This window comes from Chroicocephalus ridibundus, chromosome 7 (genome assembly GCF_963924245.1).
Source record: "Chroicocephalus ridibundus chromosome 7, bChrRid1.1, whole genome shotgun sequence".
NCBI classification, from domain to species: domain Eukaryota; kingdom Metazoa; phylum Chordata; class Aves; order Charadriiformes; family Laridae; genus Chroicocephalus; species Chroicocephalus ridibundus.
This window is the reverse complement of record NC_086290.1, coordinates 48,595,722-48,616,287: the sequence shown is the minus strand read 5'-3', so window position 1 is coordinate 48,616,287 and position 20,566 is coordinate 48,595,722. Positions and strand designations below refer to the sequence as shown.

The following is a 20,566-nucleotide window of genomic DNA, read 5'->3' as shown; positions in this document are numbered from 1 at the left end:
AGATAGAAAACGTGTGGCATTTACCCAGTGCGTCTGATTCTCTGCATTTGGTACGGTGGCTTATACCCTTTGTAAAGCAACAACGAAATGGTTCTGGTATTTATTTCATCTGTGTATGTGAATGAGGGCTCTTGAGATAGGAGCAACTTGTATATGCTTTGTAAGTGGTGCGAAGGACAAGGCAATGATAAATCTGGTCTGTTATGCTAAGCTGTGCTTCTGAACTGCGGAGAGGGGGATTTGCCAATGATCAGCACTGTACAAGAATGTAATCCCTCTGGTTTTTTGATCATCAAATTTATCTTCACTGTATCTGTTTCCTAGGGGAAGAACAAGCCAGCAAATGGAAAGGTTACATATTGCTCTATTTCTTAAACTTTTGTTCTTTACTATTTTTTTTTCCAGCCTGAATGCTAGAAGGAGGTTTCTTTAGCAGATGGGAAGTTGAACAGTTGTTTCTTTTTTTTCCCTCTAATTGCACAAAGGTTCTGATCCTTTTCCTAATGAAGAATATTACCAAGCTTGCCTTAAGTGATGCAGTCCTCTGGTCCTGTCTGAGCTCTCTTTCTCTCTTTTTCTCTCTCTCCCCTTATTTTCTCATCACTGTTCTTTCATTTTAAAATCTGCCTTCATCAGTCTTTTGTGTGAGGTTGTATGCCACATGCCAAGAAACAGCGGTAGAGTTAAGTGGTTCCCAGAGAAGGAGAAAGAAAATCAAGAGGAATATGAGACAGTAGGAGCTTAGAAGACAGAAAAGCTAGTGTGTTAAGTAGTTTGACTTCCTGACCCACAAGATGGAAAAGAGTTGTTTCAAAATAGATTTTTATTTTGAAAGGCTCAATAATTATAACCCGTTATTATGAGGAGGTTTTTGGTTTGGTTAAAAAATCTGCAGGTTGGAGCATTTACCATCTGGCATAATCCCTGAGTAGCTCTTCTAATTCTGTCCTTTTCCTCGCGTATTTCTGTATGGTCTGTCCAAAGAGCTAGGTTTGTCCTGCTTGTTTGTGTGTGCAGAGGGATGCCTCCGGTTTCCCAGCATGCTTGTAAGGCATCTTTTGTGATACAGAAGTAAATGATGTGGATGTTTCAGTCTCTCCCTATGTAGCGCAGTTTCCTACTTGTTTTTACCTATGTTATCTCAAGGTGTTTTTTTTTTGTCTTGACTCCTGGAGGGCAGATTTTCTGGTCTAGTTTTGAGGCCACCACAGCAGCAAAGCTGACCTCTTCTGTGCTGTCCCCACTCAGTTCCTTTCTGTGGCCGTGGTATTTTAATGAGCATCACGAGACCTTTAGAATACATTGGACTTTCCTGGTGCTGTACCATCTTTCCGCAAGACGGGGAATACAGAGGTGCTTCTGATTTGATTTACAAACCATAATACATTTTTTATGAATGCTGAGTGCTGTGCTAATGAATGGTGCCAGTGTGAGAGCCTGGAGGCTGAAGTCATCTGTTTAGCCCTAGTGCAGGAATAGCAGGGATGAGAGCTGTCTAAGCCCACATCCATTTACTCTAACCCTACCAATAAGGGGGGGGGATACCCTTTAAATGTAAGATTTATTGGCCCACTAACTCCTTGTCCTCAGTCCATGGCCTGCCAACGAAAGTGCCATTTGAATTATTCAGCGAACACCATATGTATCTGGAGAATGGAGGAGCCCACAGTCAGCTTCCTGCCAAAGGCTCCTCTGGAGGGAAGTAGGATTTCATTGCAGAAGTCTCCTGGTAAAGTTGGCAGGACGTTGGGCAAAAATAAAGCGCTGATGCTTTCGGACACAGAATAAGCAAGGTTAAAAGGGGACATGTTCTTTACTTGAGCAAAAATGTTGTTTAAGGCGGCAGTGTATTTTGGTCAGTATATGCAGATTTTGTACGAGTACGGATACAGACATGCCAAATTTTTATTTGGGGGAGAAAGTTTGAAATTTAAAATACTGCTTCCATTCCAAATCAGAACAAAAAGTGCAAATTAGACAGCTATGTGACGGGAAAAAATTCCCAGAAGTTTCAGTGTAGAACTGAAGAGTCGCTCAATTATTTAGACAAACTGAAATCATTTGTTTTTCATATTACTCAGTGTGGTACTTGATAACTGTTCAGTTGGATTCTCTCCGCCATGAAAATCCCATTTTTCAAGGAGAAAAATTTTTGGCCCTGCTGTGGCATGAAGCTGACCCTTAAACTCAGGTGCATGTGCCTGAATCACACAGTCCCAGCCTGTGCCCGCAGGCGAATGCGTTTCTGCAGCAGATCAAAGGCTGCTGTGCGTGGTGTGGCTATATCGAATAACAGTGCTATATACAAATATGGGATCCTTACTGTAAATGTGCAACTGGTATGTTTTAGCACAGGAAACAAAACAAATTCACCTTTGTTTTAGGAGCTGGCTTAATGCTGCTCTGCCTCTGCCTAATCTATAATCGTAACTGAGAGTGCGAGAGCAGTGAAGCCTCTTTCTTGGCATGAAGATTTAAAGCGAGCATCCCATGGGACTCTTTTTCTCTCCACACCCCTTCTTATTTCTTTTCATTCCTCAAACAAAGAAAATAAACACTTTGTGAGACTGCGGCCATGCTGCTTGTGGGGTATATCGAGCACTTTTATTTAAGGTCTGGCACTGTGAAATCAACCCAGAGCTGGCGGGAATAGATTTCCCTTGGCTGCCAGGGCTGTCTACTGTGTGAGTGGTCTGGGGGATGTAAGATCTGTAAAGCATCTCTAGGATGGAGTGGTGTGTTACCAGTAACACGCCTGCTGCATTAGAAGCACTCAGAGTCATGCCCTGAATTCGGCCGGAGCTGGTGCTCACGGAGCCAGAGGGGCCCCCACAGCCCTGTTCGCTCTGAGATCTGCCCTGGTGCTTTGCCAAGTTATACAGGTTGTTGGTGTATGAAAGACAGGTACTTATCGAAGATGACTTGAAAAGTTTGAAAGACTGTACGTGGAGGAGTTGGAGGCAACGTGGCAAAGACTATTCCAGATGCCAGTGGAGACGCAGGTTTCTTGCTAGGAAAGGCTGCTATTTCAGACAGCATATACTCAAAAGCGCAGAGTCATAGGTCTAATGAAGTCAGATGATTTAGTCAAATCTTCAAGAAAGAGGTAACCTGAACTCTGCTAATAACTTCTGTAAGATCTAGAGAAATCTTTAGGAAAAACATGATGGGACTTCCCGGCCGGCAGAAGCTGGGTGGAGTGAGAGCTTCAAGATCTCTTTCTTTTGGCAGGAGTACACAGGTTTCTGGCTAAGTCAGTCTGAGCAGAGTCAGCTGTGTGTGCTTTGCCTTCCACAAAACCGGGCAGCCCCAAGAAAACCGGCTGAGCGGCTCTGTAATCGAAGCTGGCATTGCTCAGCTCTTTCTCGACACTAGCTCCAAGAGGAGGTTTTTTTTCCTAACTGTGGTTCATGGACTCCAGTAATTTGGATGACTGTTCTCCGCAACTGTGGTGTGGTATGGTATAGTATTTTGAGGGATAAAAATGAGAACAGAGAGGGGAGGATAAGGCTGAGAATACCACGTCGTGTTTGAAAGAGATGGAATAAATGGATCGCAATCAATTGCTCTGATAGTCATCTTCAGGGATGACATCAGTTGTTGCCAGCTTTGATTTCATAGGGCCTCTTCAGCTCAACAGCTGCCATTGTAGTCTTAGATTGCAGCTAAACATTTATTTTGTGTCGCATCTGTAGGCTTAGTGAATACTATGAAAAATGTTGTATAGGACTGTCCATTTGGCTTTTCAGCTAAGTCACTACAGCTGTTTTGTAGAACTGGGTGCCTTTGAAATCTTGAGTAATTCTGTTCTGCTGTTGTCAAAGTTGGTGTGTAGGAGTAGGTTTTAATCTTTTGTACTCAAATACTTGAATAAAATTTCTTTTTAAACTCGCTCTTTATCATGTCAAAGTAAAAAATTGAGTGTATGCTCCTATTCTGCAGTCTCAAAACAGAGAAGAACAAGTTTAAGGGTTTTGCTAAAATCCCACTGAATGCAGTGAGACTTAGACACACGTGTACGTGTAATGAAATGTGAGAAAGCTGTTCAGGTAAGGCACAGAATCAATGTTACGTAGTCCGTGAATAATCACAATGGAACAACGCAGATCTCATTTGAAATATCAAGTTTCATAAATTGTTGAGAAATAGAGTGTCTGCGTCCAAACACACAGCGTGCTGAAGAAAGGCATGATCTGTTTGCTGAACTTATGAACAGAGAAGGATATTTATTTTGCAGAGTAAAATACTTGTTTTAGATGACTTCCTTAGGCCCAGTGTGTTAGGAGAAGTCAGTCACAGTTTACTTGTGCTGAAGAGTGACTGCTGTCCCACTACAACAATGAACAGTGTAAAACCTAAGTACAATAGAGCTGATAGCCATACATTCTTTAAATAATGCCAGGTAGAACACAATTTAGAGTGTATAACTGTGGCTGAGTCGAGGAGTAGTATGTGTACGGGATCCTGACGTGTGTATGTAGCAGGCAGCTATGGATTTAAGTTCCTCCAAGTTCTTTTTTATTTATTTGGCCCTTGTGTTTTTATGAATTGTGAGACTGCTGTTAATGATATCATGGCCTACTTTATTTCTTGAAGATGCTGAAGTCATTTACTGAAGCTGGGCTGCCTTGCTCTGGAATGGGAGGCTCTTCTCTTGTGGCACCACTGGTTAGCGAAGCTGGAAGGTGCACGAGGAGAGAGAGGATTGCAGGGGGATTTCGTCTTCTTGATATGAGTTGAATGTAATTAGGATCTAGTTTTACCTCTGCCTCCATCTCTTATTTAGTAGTGGCATTGAGGGAGGCTCTCACACTACATATTTTAGAAACAGTCATTATCTGTGTCCTTAATTATAAGGTGGTGCTTACTAAAGGTTGATTTGCAGGAGTGCTCAGCGCTCCCAGTAGCTGTTGAAATCAATGAAGGCTGCGCTTCATTAGATAAAGTGCTCCGTGGAGCTAAGTTCTCTGAAAAAAATCAAATCTTAGGTGCTTCTTCGTGGGCGCTTAAAATTAGCGGACGTTTTTGACCTGAACGTGTCAGAGCTGTTGTTGCTGCCTATAAAATGGGAATAGTGAAATACCTTCATCTGGCTAAACAGCTGTAAAATAGGTCATTGATATTTGTTGGGCATCTGATACTGTAGTGAGTAGCTGTATAAAAAAGCCCTTGAGGAAATTAATAATAGTGCATTCAGAGGAGGGTGTGAATGGAGTGCAAGTAAACAAGTTTTAGATCCACACGTTGGACAAAGAGGAGAAAACAAAATCCTGAGTGGCTGCTCATTAGCTGAATACCTTCCATTCTGCACAGGGAAATACAAGCATGCGATCAGGTAATTAAAGATTGTATCATGACGCATATGCACGAGAGGCATGAATTAAGGTGGTGGTTGCAGCCTTAATCTTGGCCTTTAATAACTTCCAAGTCCTTGACTTCGTAACCTCAATAATGTTGCTTTAATGTAGTTTTTTGTGTGTAATTTAAATGAGCAGCACCTGAAAAGGAACCTTCTGTTTATCAATGATATTGTTAACAAATGATTTTGAGATGAAAAATCAAAGCAATCTCTTTGCTACAGAAGTGCTTTTATAAAACATATCTCAAGCAGACAGCAACTTGCTTTTCCATTGTTTCGCCTTCATCTGTAATCACCACGTAGCGTCCTGCAGCCTGGTACAGCGTTTCATCTTCAGTCTGTTGCACAACCTCTTTTGCACAACGCTGAACCACTTTGTTTTCAGATTCCAGAGAGATGCAGGAGGCAATGGTTTGTAATTTTATGAAAACAAAGCAAACAAAATAAGATTAAACCTTTCTGCAGAGGTCTTGCGACTAGAAGAAATTGCTGGGATTAGTGGATGGGCTGCTGCACCCAATACAGTCGACATCTTGGCTGGCTTCACCAGTTCCTTGTGTCCTAAAATACCATAATTTCCACCATTTGAGAATCCTTTTTTCTTTTGCATTGCACTTTACACCTGCCTTCCTTTCTCCCTGGTCTTGTTTTAAGACTGTTTGCAATTTCTTCCCCTAGATAAATGCTTTTGAGGAACTAACGGTGCATTCAGAAGAATACACAGTGCATTTAACTATCCTATCTGGAGGGAAATCAATGACTGCTATAAACATCTTGGTTTTATTTTCTGATATTGAAAGATTGCAGGGACGAGTCAGTGCATTGCTTTCGGACTTTTACATCTTGCTGTTTCTGCCAGAACTAAAATTACGAAACGCGTGTGAGAGATATTAAAGTCTTGAGGCATTTTCATCCATCAGCTATGAATTCTTCCCAAATGTAACAAGAAAACACAGTATGAGTTGATAAAGACTGTCAAGATGTGATGGCAAATTTGGTACCCTCAGCCTGACGTTGTTTCCTGATTTTGAGAAGGTTTTGGTTCAGTTTGTGCAGCTGTCTGTGCGTGTTGCTTTACTGGATTCCCAGCTAACGATACCCGCTGCGTGCTGCTAACGAAGCTGCAGTATTTCTCTAGGCATCCTAATTTCTTCCAAGCTAAACTTTCGTAACAAATTTTCTCAGCAAATATGGAGGTGGTGGTTTTGTCAGTGTTTCTGTTTGCGTTTTTTCTGTTTGCGTTGTTTTTTGAGTCCGCGTTATGGTCATGTCTGTAACTTGGAAAGAATTTCAGATCAACTTTTCTAGATAGTCAAAAAGGTTTGGGGTTGTTTTTCCCCTTAATTGGCTTCTTCCTTCTGTACTAGTGTTCCTGATCAAATGTGAATGGCTTGTACCTTGAAAATAGATGGAAGGCTCCAGAAGTACCTTTCTTACAATTCTGTTAGCAAGGATGCTTGGATGTCTGAAGAGTGGACAAAATAGATTCAAGCTTGCTTTTCTAACTATTTGCGTTTTAAGTGCGGCATTATATTGACATTTCATGACTGTTTAATAATTTGGGGTTTTTAAAAGTGTTGTATTTGTTTATACTTAATTTTATTGTTGGAGTGAAGGATAAATTGTCGGACTGTGATATAAAGCTGTTGTGGACTTTAGCAGGAATCTGAGGAGCAAATAACTGGAATATGGTTGTACATTGATGCAGTGATTATTTGGTTTTACTAGCCCTGCAGTGTAATCTATTTCTGGTTTTAATAATAAGTTTTCAAAAGTTGCACTTTGCTGGGGTCACGTTCAGTGCGAACTGAGAAAGTAAGTTCTTGAAACACTGGAATCACCATGATAATCCACAGGGACAATTTGCAAAGATCAAGGCTTGAAATCCCTGAGCAGCGCCTGAAATTTTCATCCTGATAAGTGCCTGCAGTGCGTTTGCTACACAGTGCATTTACAGCCTTGCTTTTCATCAAGTGTTCCCATAGCAAAATCCTCTAATAAGGGTCGGAACAGAATTCCTGTTGTTTACGTGTAATTTTAAGTCACGGTCAGAGGGAAGGAGGCCGGAGGAAAGGGCGGCAGCCACGGACGGGCTCTTGGGTGGGATTCATGGCGGTGAAGTGAAGTGTGTACCCCGCAAAGCGGTGTGCTCGGCTGCCCCCGAGCTTCTGATTTATAATTATGAGCTGTCATTTACATAGCAAGAAGATGGACTCTCCAGAAATAAATCAGGCATAGCTCCCTGAAAGCTTAACACTTGATGAGAATGCAGTGTGTCCTTCAGGCCTCCTACCTCCAGAAATTATCCCATGTACCCACGGGGGCTGCCTCTCCTCCCCTCGCCAAAAGCAGGGCTTGGATTGAAATTGTTAATATTAATTGGCGCCGAGATGATTGCAGTGCCACCCCATCGGGTTTCAGCAGCCCTCCTGCTCGCTGACGTCGCGGCGGGAGGCTGTTCAGCATGGGCGGCTCTTCTCCGCTATGGCACGTACAGTGGTATCAGGTTGATTAATGTGCCCAATAGAAATAAAACAAATGGAAATTTTTTTAGATTATACAGTACACTCATAAATATTAATGCACTTTTGTATTGAATTGCATGTAATTACATATTTATACATTTAAGTCACCTTCCTGATACACTTAAGGCACTTTACTGATGAAAGATACCTCTGAATAAGATGGTTTTAAACCGTGCCTAATATGTTTGTAGGATTTATTTAATAATGTGTGGGCTTTTATGCTGGCAGGAGAGGAGAAAAACCTCCATTAGAGTCTGAATGTGTTGTTCACAGGATCTGCTACTTGGTTTGAATTGACTCCACGGGTAGTTGCTGAAAAATACGTCTCGACATGAAATATTACTACATCTCCTTATCTATGTAGATAAGGTCTGTGCAGTCCTGTCACCTTAGAGTAATTACAGCTTATTACTCTAATCATGATGATGCCTGAAGTCTGTAATTAAGATTGTGCTGGCTAATGTACTAGCACACGGCGTGGTACAGCTATTGTCCTATCTAAACAACAGAAAGATAAAAATTGGATGAGGGAGAAAGGGCAGAAAGTGGGGCAGTGATTTATGCAGGGCCACAGTTCCCAGCCAAGCGCCGCCTCCGCTGAACACAGCAGCTTCTGAGAGGGCAGGATCCGTGCACGTCCTGCACGGCCTCGTGTGCGCTGCTCCACCGACGGTGTGTCCACAGCAATCCCGGGCAGTTTGCACCCTCGAACATGAGGATCGGCCCCCCGGTGATCTCTAGTCAAGCTAGTTTTAATGTATCCTGTCCATTTGTGTCTAAGCTTTTATTCTTTTAACATGTCCTGTTGCAGTCCAGTCTGCAGATGAAGAATTTAGTATGTATTTCTATATACATATATATTTTAAGGCCAAACCGTGTATCTGTTGAGAGCAATGAGAGGTTCTACCGTACAATTCAATAATACAGGGTTTGACCCACAGCACTCTGTAATTTTCTCTGCAGTGATGTCAGCTGGTGAAAAGCAGGCAGCTGTTCTGGGGGAACGTGGTTGTCTAAACACCAGTCTTTATGTCTAAATTTCACAGTAAGCCCACCCACCCACTTTCACAATTTTCAGAATATGGAGCTCCCTTTCCTCTCTTTGGTTGTGAGCAGAAGAGGCACCTGTTGGAGATTTTTTTGCAAATCGTTCCTTCTGTCTTGGAAGACACATTATCCTAGAGTTTGCAGGAGGCTTTGTGAAGCTGCAGCTCATCTTTCCTATAGGTGTATACACAGATTCTTTCATTCCAATTCTGGCGTGAGCTAAACTTTGCTTTAGGGGTATCTTGACAACTCACGAAACTTTATGCAACTGGCTAGAACATGGGCTTCTTACCGAGGAGGTTTCCCAGATATGCCCATAGCGATCTGCAAAATTCGACCCATCTTACACCCTCCTTAAAAGTTAATGGGAGCTCGTAATGTCTTGATGGCAGTGCTAGCCCCATTAGACATTTTATAAGTGTCTGGAAGCCTGCCACTGTTTCATTTAGATCCCTAGCTGAGGAAAAAAAAAAAAAAAAAAAGAAAAATAGAAATCTCACAAAAGCTATTTAGTCATTAGGAGAATATTTCTTTTTCCAGAAAGTTTCCCTTTCTTCACTCCTTCAACCTTTCACATTTAGACTGAATCTTAATAGCATTTCTGTCTACAAATACGAGCTCTGTGTTTTAACGGAAGTCCTGTGCTGGTATAATGTGCTATTCATAAAGCGCTGACGTTTTTGATATGCATCTGAAAAAATAAAGATTTATGTTTATCATTAGCAGCGTGATGATACTTATCTTAAGGCATAAATCTGTTCTATGATAAAATATCTCATTGTTTCAATAGAGTGCATTGAACAAGTTGTAATTCTGGTGCTTTTCTGCTGTGCTGAAGTTGCTCTGTGGGAATGGCAGGATTCCTTGGTTATCCAGTTTAATTCAGGAAGTGTAGCCAAAGAGGGCTGAAAGCGGGAATCGCTGTGCAAGGTGCTCTGCGTTTGCTCTCCAGGAGGTCAACGTGTGTTTGTAGTTGCTATTTTATGAAGTTATTGATGATGAGAATTGGTGAAATAGTAACCTTAATATATGGCACCTGAGAATTGCCATCGTGCATTTGTGACATATATCTAAATCTAAAACCTTCCTGGGAAAGGAGGTGCAAGGTGCGCTCAGAAGAGTCATTCTTCTTGCTTTATTTTCCCTTGGGCTTGCTCCGTAGGATCTCTCCACTTGTGTACGCACTTTTCACAAGGAGATCTCAAAGCATGGTAGGATGATGGGTGCTACGACTGACTCATTTTTAATAGCTGGAAGAACCAGAGAGGCATGACCTTCTTAAAATACTGATCCTGCTTTATAACTAAGGGTGCTAGGGGTTTTTTTCATGAGCTTGGATAAAGCTCCTAACTTTTCTGGTATGAGTTAACACTATGGGAAGAAAAGCTCAGGATATTTCCCGTGGTGTCTTAGGTGAAGAAAAGGTAGAAAAAGTGTCTTGCAGCTTTTGTTCCATACTCCCTTCTTTAACGCTTGTAAAATTATTCTTTTTACCAAATATCAAATTTGAACGTTGATTGACTTCAGTTTAATTAATGTTCTCATTGGTTTTAGTTATGAATTTTGTGAAGCTCTTGTGTTTTAGATAGGCATTTAGGGAGCATTCTTTAATTAAAGCCAAACTGATTTTTGCCTTTAGGCATGGCTTTTTTGCATTAAAAGGTGGCATAATTTGAATTATATTCTCCTGAACCTGAATCTTTTTGTGACACAGGGACCAAGAGCCCCATTTCTTTCCTGCTGCCAGTTATAATATTAAGTGGCAATAAACAGAAGCACGAAGGCTTACAAGATCACGCAGTACTTGATGGTAGGGTACGGAGAGCTTTTGGTCAAAACAGCCAGGCATGCTAGTGGAGTATGCTTAAAGTATTACACTATTTAAGTAATATGCCACTTATATGGAAATACTGTACTCCTACGTATGGACTTACTGGAGTAGATCTGACTTAGCAAATTGTATTTATTAGATGCACAATATGCATTGTAATTTACACCTTTCCAATAGCTTCTAATTCTTCTCTCCCAGTGACCCTCTAACCTCCTCTTCCTCTGCCTTTAATTTTGTGTTATTGGAGAAAATATTTTTCAAGTAACATTTATTTGAAACAAAAGTACGTATTCTGTGTGTTGCAGGTTATTAGTCAGAAAATACAGTAGCTGTAGGCTAAGCGACAAAACTCCTGTTTATGTTACAAGACTTCAGTGTTTTTTATGGACAGACATTGATTCTGGGGTTTAAAGAAGGGTCAGTAACAAAGTTTTCAAATACGAACTGGGGGTTTGGGGTTTTTTTTTTTTTGCTCTTTCCCCACCCCCTTGAGATTTGGAAATCTTCTGCTTAGATCAGGCCTGAAGGAAACGTCCACCGAAGTCAATTGAGATTCATTGACTTTAATTGGATTTAGGTCAGCTCTTGCCTTGTCCTGTCGCATAGAAAAAATAACATAAATGCGAAAAGCCAAGCCTTGTTTAAATCAAAGACAGTTGTTAATTTAAACTTTATAAACATATCTGTCTTCTAAATGGATGCTTACTTGATATATGAGGTGGGTTTAAGAATTATGACGTTGATGGTATGAAATCTAAAGGAGTATGTGTCAGCTTCTGTACATTCACTTCAACTTAACAGATTTTATTTTGCATTTGCCTACCTTTTGATGAAGTGGACACCCCTGAAGACTGCTTTCTCCTTTCCTGGCGACTGTGGCATAGCCTCAAGAATGCTTTGCTGTTCACCTAGAATTGCTGTTTAAGGAGGTCAACCAAATCAGAGCTGTATCTTAACCGTTGTTTTTTTCTTCTCTTCCTTCCCCCACTCCCTCCCTCTGCAGAAGGACGTAGCTCTGAAACCTCAGGAACGTGTGGAGAAGCGACAGAATCCTCTAGCCAAGAAGAAACGGGAAGCACTTACCAATGGGCTGTCCTATCTTCCGAAAAAGAACAGACTTCACCACCACCAGTACAGCTCCGACAGAGAAAATGATCGTAATCTTTGTCAGCACCTTGGGAAAAGGAAGAAAATACCGAAGGGCCTCAGACAGGTGGGAGACGAGTTATCTGTTGCGGGGAGGGAGGGCTTTGCCTGTTGGCACATGGTATGTAGAAGCCAATTTCTCATTTGGTGGGATCAGTTGTTTTAACCTCTTTGTAGTCGTTTTATTCTTGGGCTCTTGGGTGCCGCGTGCTACCATGTCCTGGTACTAGATTAGATGAATTGAGCGGGAAAGCAAGCGGCGTATTGATGCTAGAGCCAAGTTGGTTAATAAATGTGCAGAGGTTGGAAGAGCATTCCAGAGGCTGGCTGTGAGACTGTCAGGGCAAACAAATGCGGTCTCTCTATTACATCGTTAGGCTAACTTTGTGCTATAAATATGCCTTCTTGTCTTCAGACTTTGTACACAGAAGCATAATACCCCCTTGAACATCAAGGGCAAGGTGAGGTAATTGCAAGAGGGGCAGCTGTTAATCAAGACAAAGCTCTGAGACTGATTACGTGCAAGGAGCTCATTTGTAGGATGTCAGTGGTACTGGGGTGTGCTCTTTTGGGTAACTAATCACCTCCCCCTATGCAAAAACCTCCTGCCTTCCCGACACCGGTGTTCCCTTACTGCGGTAGCTGTGGCGCACGTGTGACCAAAGTGAGCAGAGAGCAGCCAGGGCTTGAGGATGGAAATCTTGGACTCTGATTCAGGACTGTGCAGTGTTGTGTTTCTTATTTTTAAAAAAGAAGAAAGCGTGGCAATTGTGATTTCTCTGGTGAGCAGGATGCAGAAAAAAGAGCCATGTTTTGCTTTTTTTGAATATCCCTTGTGTGTTTGATATATATAAAAGACTAAATTAAATCTGGGCATTTTAAGTAACAGCGTGCACCCGTATGGTCATTTGGCTCATTGTCTGCAAAACTGAAATCTAATGTAACAGTAAAAGGTTAGTTTTGACCTAAATTTGAGTGGTATTAATGACTCTTTAACCAAAACATATATGTCTAATGGGGATGATTGATATTCATTGAATGAGTCTTCATCTTTGTTTGGTGTAAACCAAACATTGCTTTGCCGAGAAACTTATAGAAAATAGCTAGAATTCACTGCTTCTTGTTTTGTGAGCTCAGGGAAATGGAAGGAACATTGAGGATGACAAGTACATTGACTTGTATTCATTTTGGATATTCACAGTTGCAGAAGCTGGTATGTTTTCGTGATTATTTTTAAGCCTACACTGTATATAGAAATAAAATAAGAGATTATACAGTGCTTCAGCAAAGCAAGCAAATTGTAAAATGCCTGTTCCGCGCTACTTCACCGATTAAAGGTGTTTCTTCTAATTTAATTTCACCTTGTATTTTGAAGGGAAGTGGGGAAACTCTTCAGGATAGTTGATGCAATGCTTATAAGTAGATGTTGAGGGCTGCTGTGTTTCCTTGGCTGTTTTCTGTGTTCACCTCCGTGGTCTTCGCTCTGTTCCCTTTTAGTATGTCAAATGGTAAATGTATCTGCTCTGTGCAGCACAAACCGGCCTTCGTAAAAGCTGACTTTCTGCACTATTTGATTCCCCTGGCATAGCCTACCGTCAGGTGAAAACTTTCTGCCCACTGCTTAAGCTGTGAAGGAATCGGCCTCGCTGCTGATGGAGGTTATTTGTGAGGTTATGTTTTTAGGAATAAATATACACTGCCTTGGAAGGTATTGGGTTGACAAATGTCATGGAAAATGGTTTTCCTTTTAGCTGATAAATCTGAGTACTCTGCTTAATTCCTGAGGGATAAGGCTGAGAGGAAATAAAATATCTTGCTCAATATAAATTTAATACATTTGGTAGGGGTATAGCTCCTTAGATAAGAACATTTTAGTCTCATGAACAGTTTAGGTGCTGACATATCCAAGTGGCTTTGGCACTTAGACGTGGAAAAAAGATGTCATGGAAAAGACTATAAAGCTTATTTGAAAAGACATGCCCACAACCTTTATATATAGTGTTTCTGGTAAGCATTTTCTGTTTTCTTTCAAGACAAATGGTGAAGACCTCCAAAAAAGGAGGAAAATGATAAGTTCTGAGGCTGGTTTTCGCCGATCATGTAACACTATTCCTCTTAGAGTGACTCTTGGCTGCACCCTTTGGGTTTGTTTCCTCACCCAGCTCCATCGCACTGAATTCCTGGGCTCTCGATGGGAAGTAAAGTTGCTTGTCAACCTTCTCAGATGACAACAAGCCAAGAACTGGGGCTGCTGTGTTTTGTGCTTGATGAAGCAGGAGGGTCCAAAACCAATTAAAGTTCAGTATGCTTCTGGATATATATGTGGTGTACTTGCCATATTAGGGCTATATATTTTATACGTAAAGAGTCTATCTTGTCCCTGGAGGAATCCTGAATTGTCACATGGGAATATTATAACGGGATGGCAGGATGCAATCTCGATGCTGTCACTTGCGTTCCCGTGCTGGCCCAAGACCTTGGCTGCAGTCTGCCCCTCTTGGGAAATGTTTTATACCCGGAGATCTTGTTCGTTGTTTCACCAGTAGTTAACAGGCCTGTCTGATGTGCCTTTCTGTGAAACCTGTGTCTGCTGGAAGTAACTCTCACATGCAGGATTTACGGTATGAAGCTCCCTTGTCAAACAGATTTAGTTGAAGTCAGCTATTGGAAGGACTGCTAATTAGTTTTCAGAGGAAATCCTTGCAGTATTCATGCAGGTATTTATCCAGCTATGCTTAAATGCCTACAGGTTTATTGAAATCCAGAAAATGTGAAACTGTAGGTTAATTAAGGCTCATATTTTACTAGTGAGAAGACTTTTGAACTCTGCTTTGTGAGCTTTTATAAATGTACTTATTAAATGCCTCAAGGAAATTTTAGTTGGCATTAAGCAAACATAAGACTCATCAGGATATTTCTCCAGTGTTTTAAATTTAATTTCCTTTACGTTAATTGGTGATGGCGTGTTTTTATGTGTTTTCCATAAAAATCATTTGGATTGTGAACGCTTTAAACTAGTAAAAGGGTGGCAAAATTTTAAAAATATTTTTCAATGAGTTTTTATTCCTCAAGGCTTGAGCAGAGTGGGGCATACTAGGGAACAATGAGTTTTCATTGCAGAAGGAGCGTTGACAGTGTTTTGATAGTGAGAGGGAAGGATCATTCCTCTTTTTTCGGTGGGTGTGTGTTTTGGAATGAGCAGAAGACATTGACTTTTGCTACCTCTACCATTTCCTTCATTGTTTTCTTTATCTGTTGGGGGATTCATACGCCTTCTTGCAGAAAAGAATTGTCTCTGGCATATGCTTCTAAAACAGCAATCTGTGTGCTGGGCAAGTGGTATGTTAGCTGGCTTACGTACGTACGAGAGCCAGCTGCGGCTGGGCTCTACCTTAACCTGCTGGTTCCAAAGACGCTTGCAGAATATCAAATCCCAATCCCAGATATCGCGTGAGTGCCAGGAAGGAGACAAACTGGGAATAAAGATGGGGCAGATAATGAATAAAGGGAAGAAAACTCGTGACGGAGAGATGAATTAGAAGGTAAATTTTCATGAGATAAAAATGGGATGAACAGCAAAAAAAGATACACCGCGGACTCTGGCAGTCATCAGCTACAAGCATTATAAACTATTAGCTTTAACCTCATAGTCCATTACATGAATCAATTAAAGGGGAGGGAGGGAAGTATTGAAGCTTTTCCTACTCGGAATTAAGTCCACGATCCCCTTGGCAGTCTCGCCCTGAAACTACACACCTTAAATTTGAGACTGCTAAGGCTTTTGATGGCTGATCTGGATGGCCGCTGTCATCCCCTGTCATTGTCGCTTGCGAACATCACGTCGTTAATTGTGTTGCAGATTTAGTTACAGCACGTTTGTCCTCTGGTGCAGAGGTGCTTCAGGGCAGCAAACTTCTGGTGCGGAGGGTGAAATAACTGTTGTGTGAGCTGCATTTAATCACGCTTACAGTCAGGAATGGCTTTTGCATGCTCTTAGACAAGCCTATACATGACAGGTAACGAGAGTGGAGCGGGAGGTGGGTGTTCGCTGCATGGTTTGTGGTGACATTGGTCGGGGAGCTGAGCAGATGGGTTTGATTGTCACCGGCAGTGTGATTCCAGTGAGAGCTGACTGTGGTGACAAGCGATTTACAATGTGCTATTTACAGTTTGGGTTTGCAGTCTCTCAATGACATCTGAGTGCTCTTTAGCAACTGCTTTCATTACTGCTTTTCTAAGAGCTGTTAATTGAAAATGAAATTGTGGGTGGGCTTTGGGAGTGCAATAGCAGCTACAAGCATTATACGCAACCACAGAGAACTGCTTAATTTCTTTGACTCCCAACTTGTAGATCTGTGCAGCACCAAAGGGAAAAAAAAAAAGCATCTGTATTTGTGCAGCGTGAGGTCAGACCCCTTGGAAATACTGCATACAGCCTGCACGCACCCATAACGAGTGATAAAGGCTTGAATCTCCTTTTACGTAGCTGCTGGGATTTGGGATTACTTTACTGGCAGCCAGCGGATTTCAGTGCCTGTAAAACTGCTGAAGATCAGGAAGGAACCTGGGCAGTGAAAATAGCCCAGGCGGGGCAGTGGAGGGGTTTGCAGCTGCGCCGGCTGCGTTGGGGCTGGATTTGCACTGCTGGGGGTCTGGCTCTCTGCGACTGAAGTTAAAGGAAACATTGCTACCGACTGGTGGAGCGTGGCACAAACCTGTGTGCCTTAGGAGTGGTACCCGCCAGGCCTCGGGTCAGCAGTGGTACTGCCATGCGGTCGTGGAATCGAGATAATGTTTCTCTCCATGCTGTTTGTGAAGAGAGAGGTTTTATTTTATTTAGGTTTTTTTTTTATTTCAAAATGCTAGCACAACCACTTTGAAATTTCTAGGTTTGCCGTTTGTTGCCACCTACACAGCGTGGTTTGATTATGTGTATGTGTTGCCCAGAGGTTGAAGTCAACCAGTGCCCCCAAGCAAATGTTGAAAGCCACAGGACTTTGCAGGGGGCACTGGTTTAATGAAACCTTGTTTGCAGGGGACACTGGTTTAATGCTGTGTCTACTCCGTCTTGGTATCCTGTCATCCAAGGGCATTGTTTGTTTGGATTTCTTTGTCAGTTCACCTTATTAACAACATCTAATTTGAAAATTAAACTGTGAAATGATGGAAAAAATCGAATTACGGCACTGAAATATAGAAAGGGCCATATACAGGTAACTGCTTGGAGGTTACATCGCAGCATGAGTGGATGGAATAATATAGCGGAAGAAGATACTTGTGTGGTAAAGGGAGGTGGGTAGATCCGGGCTTTTGAGAAGCCTTTGTAAGATGGAAGAGGTGAAGGTCCAGGCTGAGCATCGTGGGTTTTCAGAGGGTAAATATTACACGAGGGTGTGTGTATGAAGGGATATGCCCGAAGAGGGGGCTTGTTGTGTGAATTAAAATCATCTGTGTCTGCTAATGTCCAGCTCAGTCTTATCTAGTCTACTGTTGTGCTGTTGAAATGTTGAGTGCTTCGTGCTGGCCGGTCGGTAATTTCATCCATGAAAGGGAACCATGCTTTATTTTGCACACATGCACAGCGTGGGGATTTCTGTACGTGTGAGAGAACGCGTGTCTAAAAGCTGGGCTGCTATTCAGTTGCCCCCTCTCGTTTCCCTCTCAGAAACCGCCGTCGGTGACAAACAGTGCTTGAATTACAAGCGTTTTGTGATTCTCAACTGCTGTTTGCTTCTGATCAGAGGCCACAGAAATCTCCAGCTGCACTTAACCCGCAGTCACCATATCCAGTGCGTCATCTGTGAAGGCACCCAGCTGCTCGAAAGCATCCAAACAACTTCTGGGCCCTGATAATATATAATTGAGCTCAATGGGCACAGAAAAGATTGTTGTTCTCTGTAGAAAGGACTGAAAAATGATGTGTTGCTTCGTGTGCCTGTTGTTCTGCACTGCACATCCCCCCCAGGTTTAATGAAGTTCCTGAATAGGCCCTTTGGATTCCTTGCAAACACAACACAAAACCCAGCACAGAATGTGAAATGCAGAGCCATTCACAAACCCGAGGGCGACGAGAGGCTGCAGCTAACGCGTCCCAGCCAGGCAAGGAGCTGTGCGCGCCGAAGCAAACACCTGCATTCATTGATCAGCCGCTCGTAGAAGCTGCCACTTTCCCGAAGATTTGCCTGCAGTGACGTGTCACAGGCAGTTCCCCCCCTTATAATCACCAGTTTCACCTGCAATTTTTCAATAAGCTATTGAATTATACCTCTCTAAATGATACGCTGCAAATTCAGCGGGTCCTAATTGCTAATGATGGCTCTGAAAGACTTTCATTTGACTGTAATTAGGTTTGCAAGCAATCAGCTGCCCTTATCAGAATTGAAAACACATATAATGTAAAATACGGGCTGATGGGAATGTAGTGTTTTCTTAAAAGGAGGAGGGAAGAGGAAGATGTTTTATTAGCAGAAGCTGTGACATATTTTAACACCTTGAAAACATCATGTGTGAAATTAATTCTGTTCAGTACTATACCATCTGGCAATGTTATTGTTCTGTATATATTGCCATGTAAAGTGCGCTTTTTTTTTGTCTGGGTATGATGAGCCTGTGCTTGAAATAGTAATCATGAGTCAAATTGATTACTAAGGATGTTATCCCTGCTAGATAGGTTAAAAATACATGTTGGGAAATCCCAAAGACTCAAAATGGCTTCGCCATGGAGATTCGCTCGCAGGGCTGATGAAAATGGAAGAAAAGGGCCTTGTTTTTGCCATGCCCCTCTCCTGAGAATGAGTGTTTGTGCTCATAGGTAAGGGAAACTCTAACCAGGTAGTGTTTGCTGAAGCTGAAGTAGAAAATGCCTGTATGCTAGACTCAGTACCTTGATAACTGTTTAATAATATACTACTATTTTAATACTCTGCATATGCTCCTGCGTTAAACACGCAGCTCAGAGCCCTCTGTGAGAGCTAACGGGCATTAGCAGCTTGTGTCTTCAGGCTCCAGTGTAGGCGCAGAGATTCCCCCTTCATAGACTCCAAAGAATATAAGCTTAAAATGTGGTTACCGTCTGGCGTTTGCCCACTCTGGCTAAAATACTGGCAGCTTCGCAGTGTAACCGGTGCCTTAACCAGGGCTCAAACGTGGGCGTTCATACCTGATATGGTGACCAGTGTAATTATCGTGATGGTGTTACTTCTAGCTGGTAGAGCTCGTACGGCCAAGGCAGAACGTGGAAGAACTTAGGTCATACCTAGAAACAGGAATAAATGGTGGGATATTAATATCTCCCAGTTCCTCTGAAGCCGATGGTGTGAGCTCATTGCACCTGGGATGTGTGTTCAGAGGAACAGGAACCCTTCCTCTGCCTCCTCTGCATTCACCTCCCATTGCTGTGGTGTTGCGGGTGATCAGGCTTGTAAGAAAATGAGCAATGTTGGCATGTTTTTATTTCTAATGCAAATTTTGCCACTGCTTTGCGATCTGCCCTGCTACATCTCGCTTCATCTTCTGGCTCCAGTCTATGCAGCTGTGAAATGGAGTTGCCAGAGAGATGTCACCACCCTGTCACCAGACCAGGTAAGGCTGCTGAGGAGAAAGTGCCGCGGTGTGCACCGCTCACCCGCTCCATCCAGTGTAACACAAACTCCCAGCAAATTCCCAGCTGAGAAAAGATTAGAAACAGTGGCTTTTGGGTTAACCTAATTATGTTAATCGAGTAGATATCTTGAGAAAATAGTAAAAAAAAATTTACTGTGCATGGAGCAGTTATTGTCTCCCAGGATTATCTTTTTTCTTTTAATGTTGGCACCCTACTTTAATTGAAAACTTAAATGATTATTAAGGATGCTGTATTGGGAAGTGAACGATATTTTAAATGTGCGATGCAATCAATTGCTGTCTTAAAAGTTCCTAAGCATGTTATCAATAAGGAATTAAGCAAAAAATTAATTTCAGCGGAGGCTAGTTGAAGATAAAGTAAGCTCTATCTTAAGTGATATAAGACAGTATAATAAAGTGACCATATTGGACTTAAAAAAAAAAGAAATCTTCCAGCGCTTTTTCAAATAATTATTTGTATTCTACAAATAGCTTAAATCTAAGCCAAGACTTCTGACCTATAGGCTTGCCTGTCCATTAACTGGAAGCATAGAGGTTCATCCTTGCATTTGCTGTGAAAAAATTGAAGTGTTGAAGCTATGTTACTTAATTCTCCTTTTTTCCCCCAAACACTCTGTGTTCAGAAAGGGAGGAGGCGAAAGAGTGATGTATTTAAATGTGGCTGTAGCATCTGACAGCACGCTTGTGGGTGTGCAGCATCTTTCTGGCGCAGGGGGGGTCGGCAGGCGTGCAAGGAGCAGAGGCCCGTGTGCTGGTGGGGTTCCCGCTGTGCCACCCGGGGGGGCTGGCATGGGGAGGCTGTGACACCCCGCTGCCAGCGCTGCAGGGTGGGAAGAGCCCCGGGCGCAGGAGAGCCGCCTTAGGGGCCTCCTGTGTGACGCTTAGACTCTTAGTTAGGCTTTTGTAACCTGAGGTCCAGCTCCTGAGTGCCGTAACTCCAGGGATTCAGGGGCACGGACCTAAGCTGTGTGCTTGAAAAGTGCGTGGGGACACTTTTAAAGTGTCACTGAACTACACTTAGAGGAACCATTCCCT

The 20,566-nt window shown here is 42.4% G+C and overlaps 1 protein-coding gene across 5 annotated transcripts in view; it reads left to right on the top strand.

Annotated features, from left to right (window-relative positions):
- Window positions 1–20,566, top strand: part of AUTS2 (activator of transcription and developmental regulator AUTS2) — a 798,001-nt gene that overhangs the window by 203,107 nt on the left and 574,328 nt on the right. For all 5 annotated transcript variants that reach the window (XM_063341185.1, XM_063341187.1, XM_063341183.1 and 2 more), the window contains exon 2: window positions 11,766–11,975. In XM_063341185.1, coding sequence (XP_063197255.1) covers window positions 11,766–11,975 — 210 coding nt within the window. The remainder of the gene's footprint in view (window positions 1–11,765; window positions 11,976–20,566) is intronic.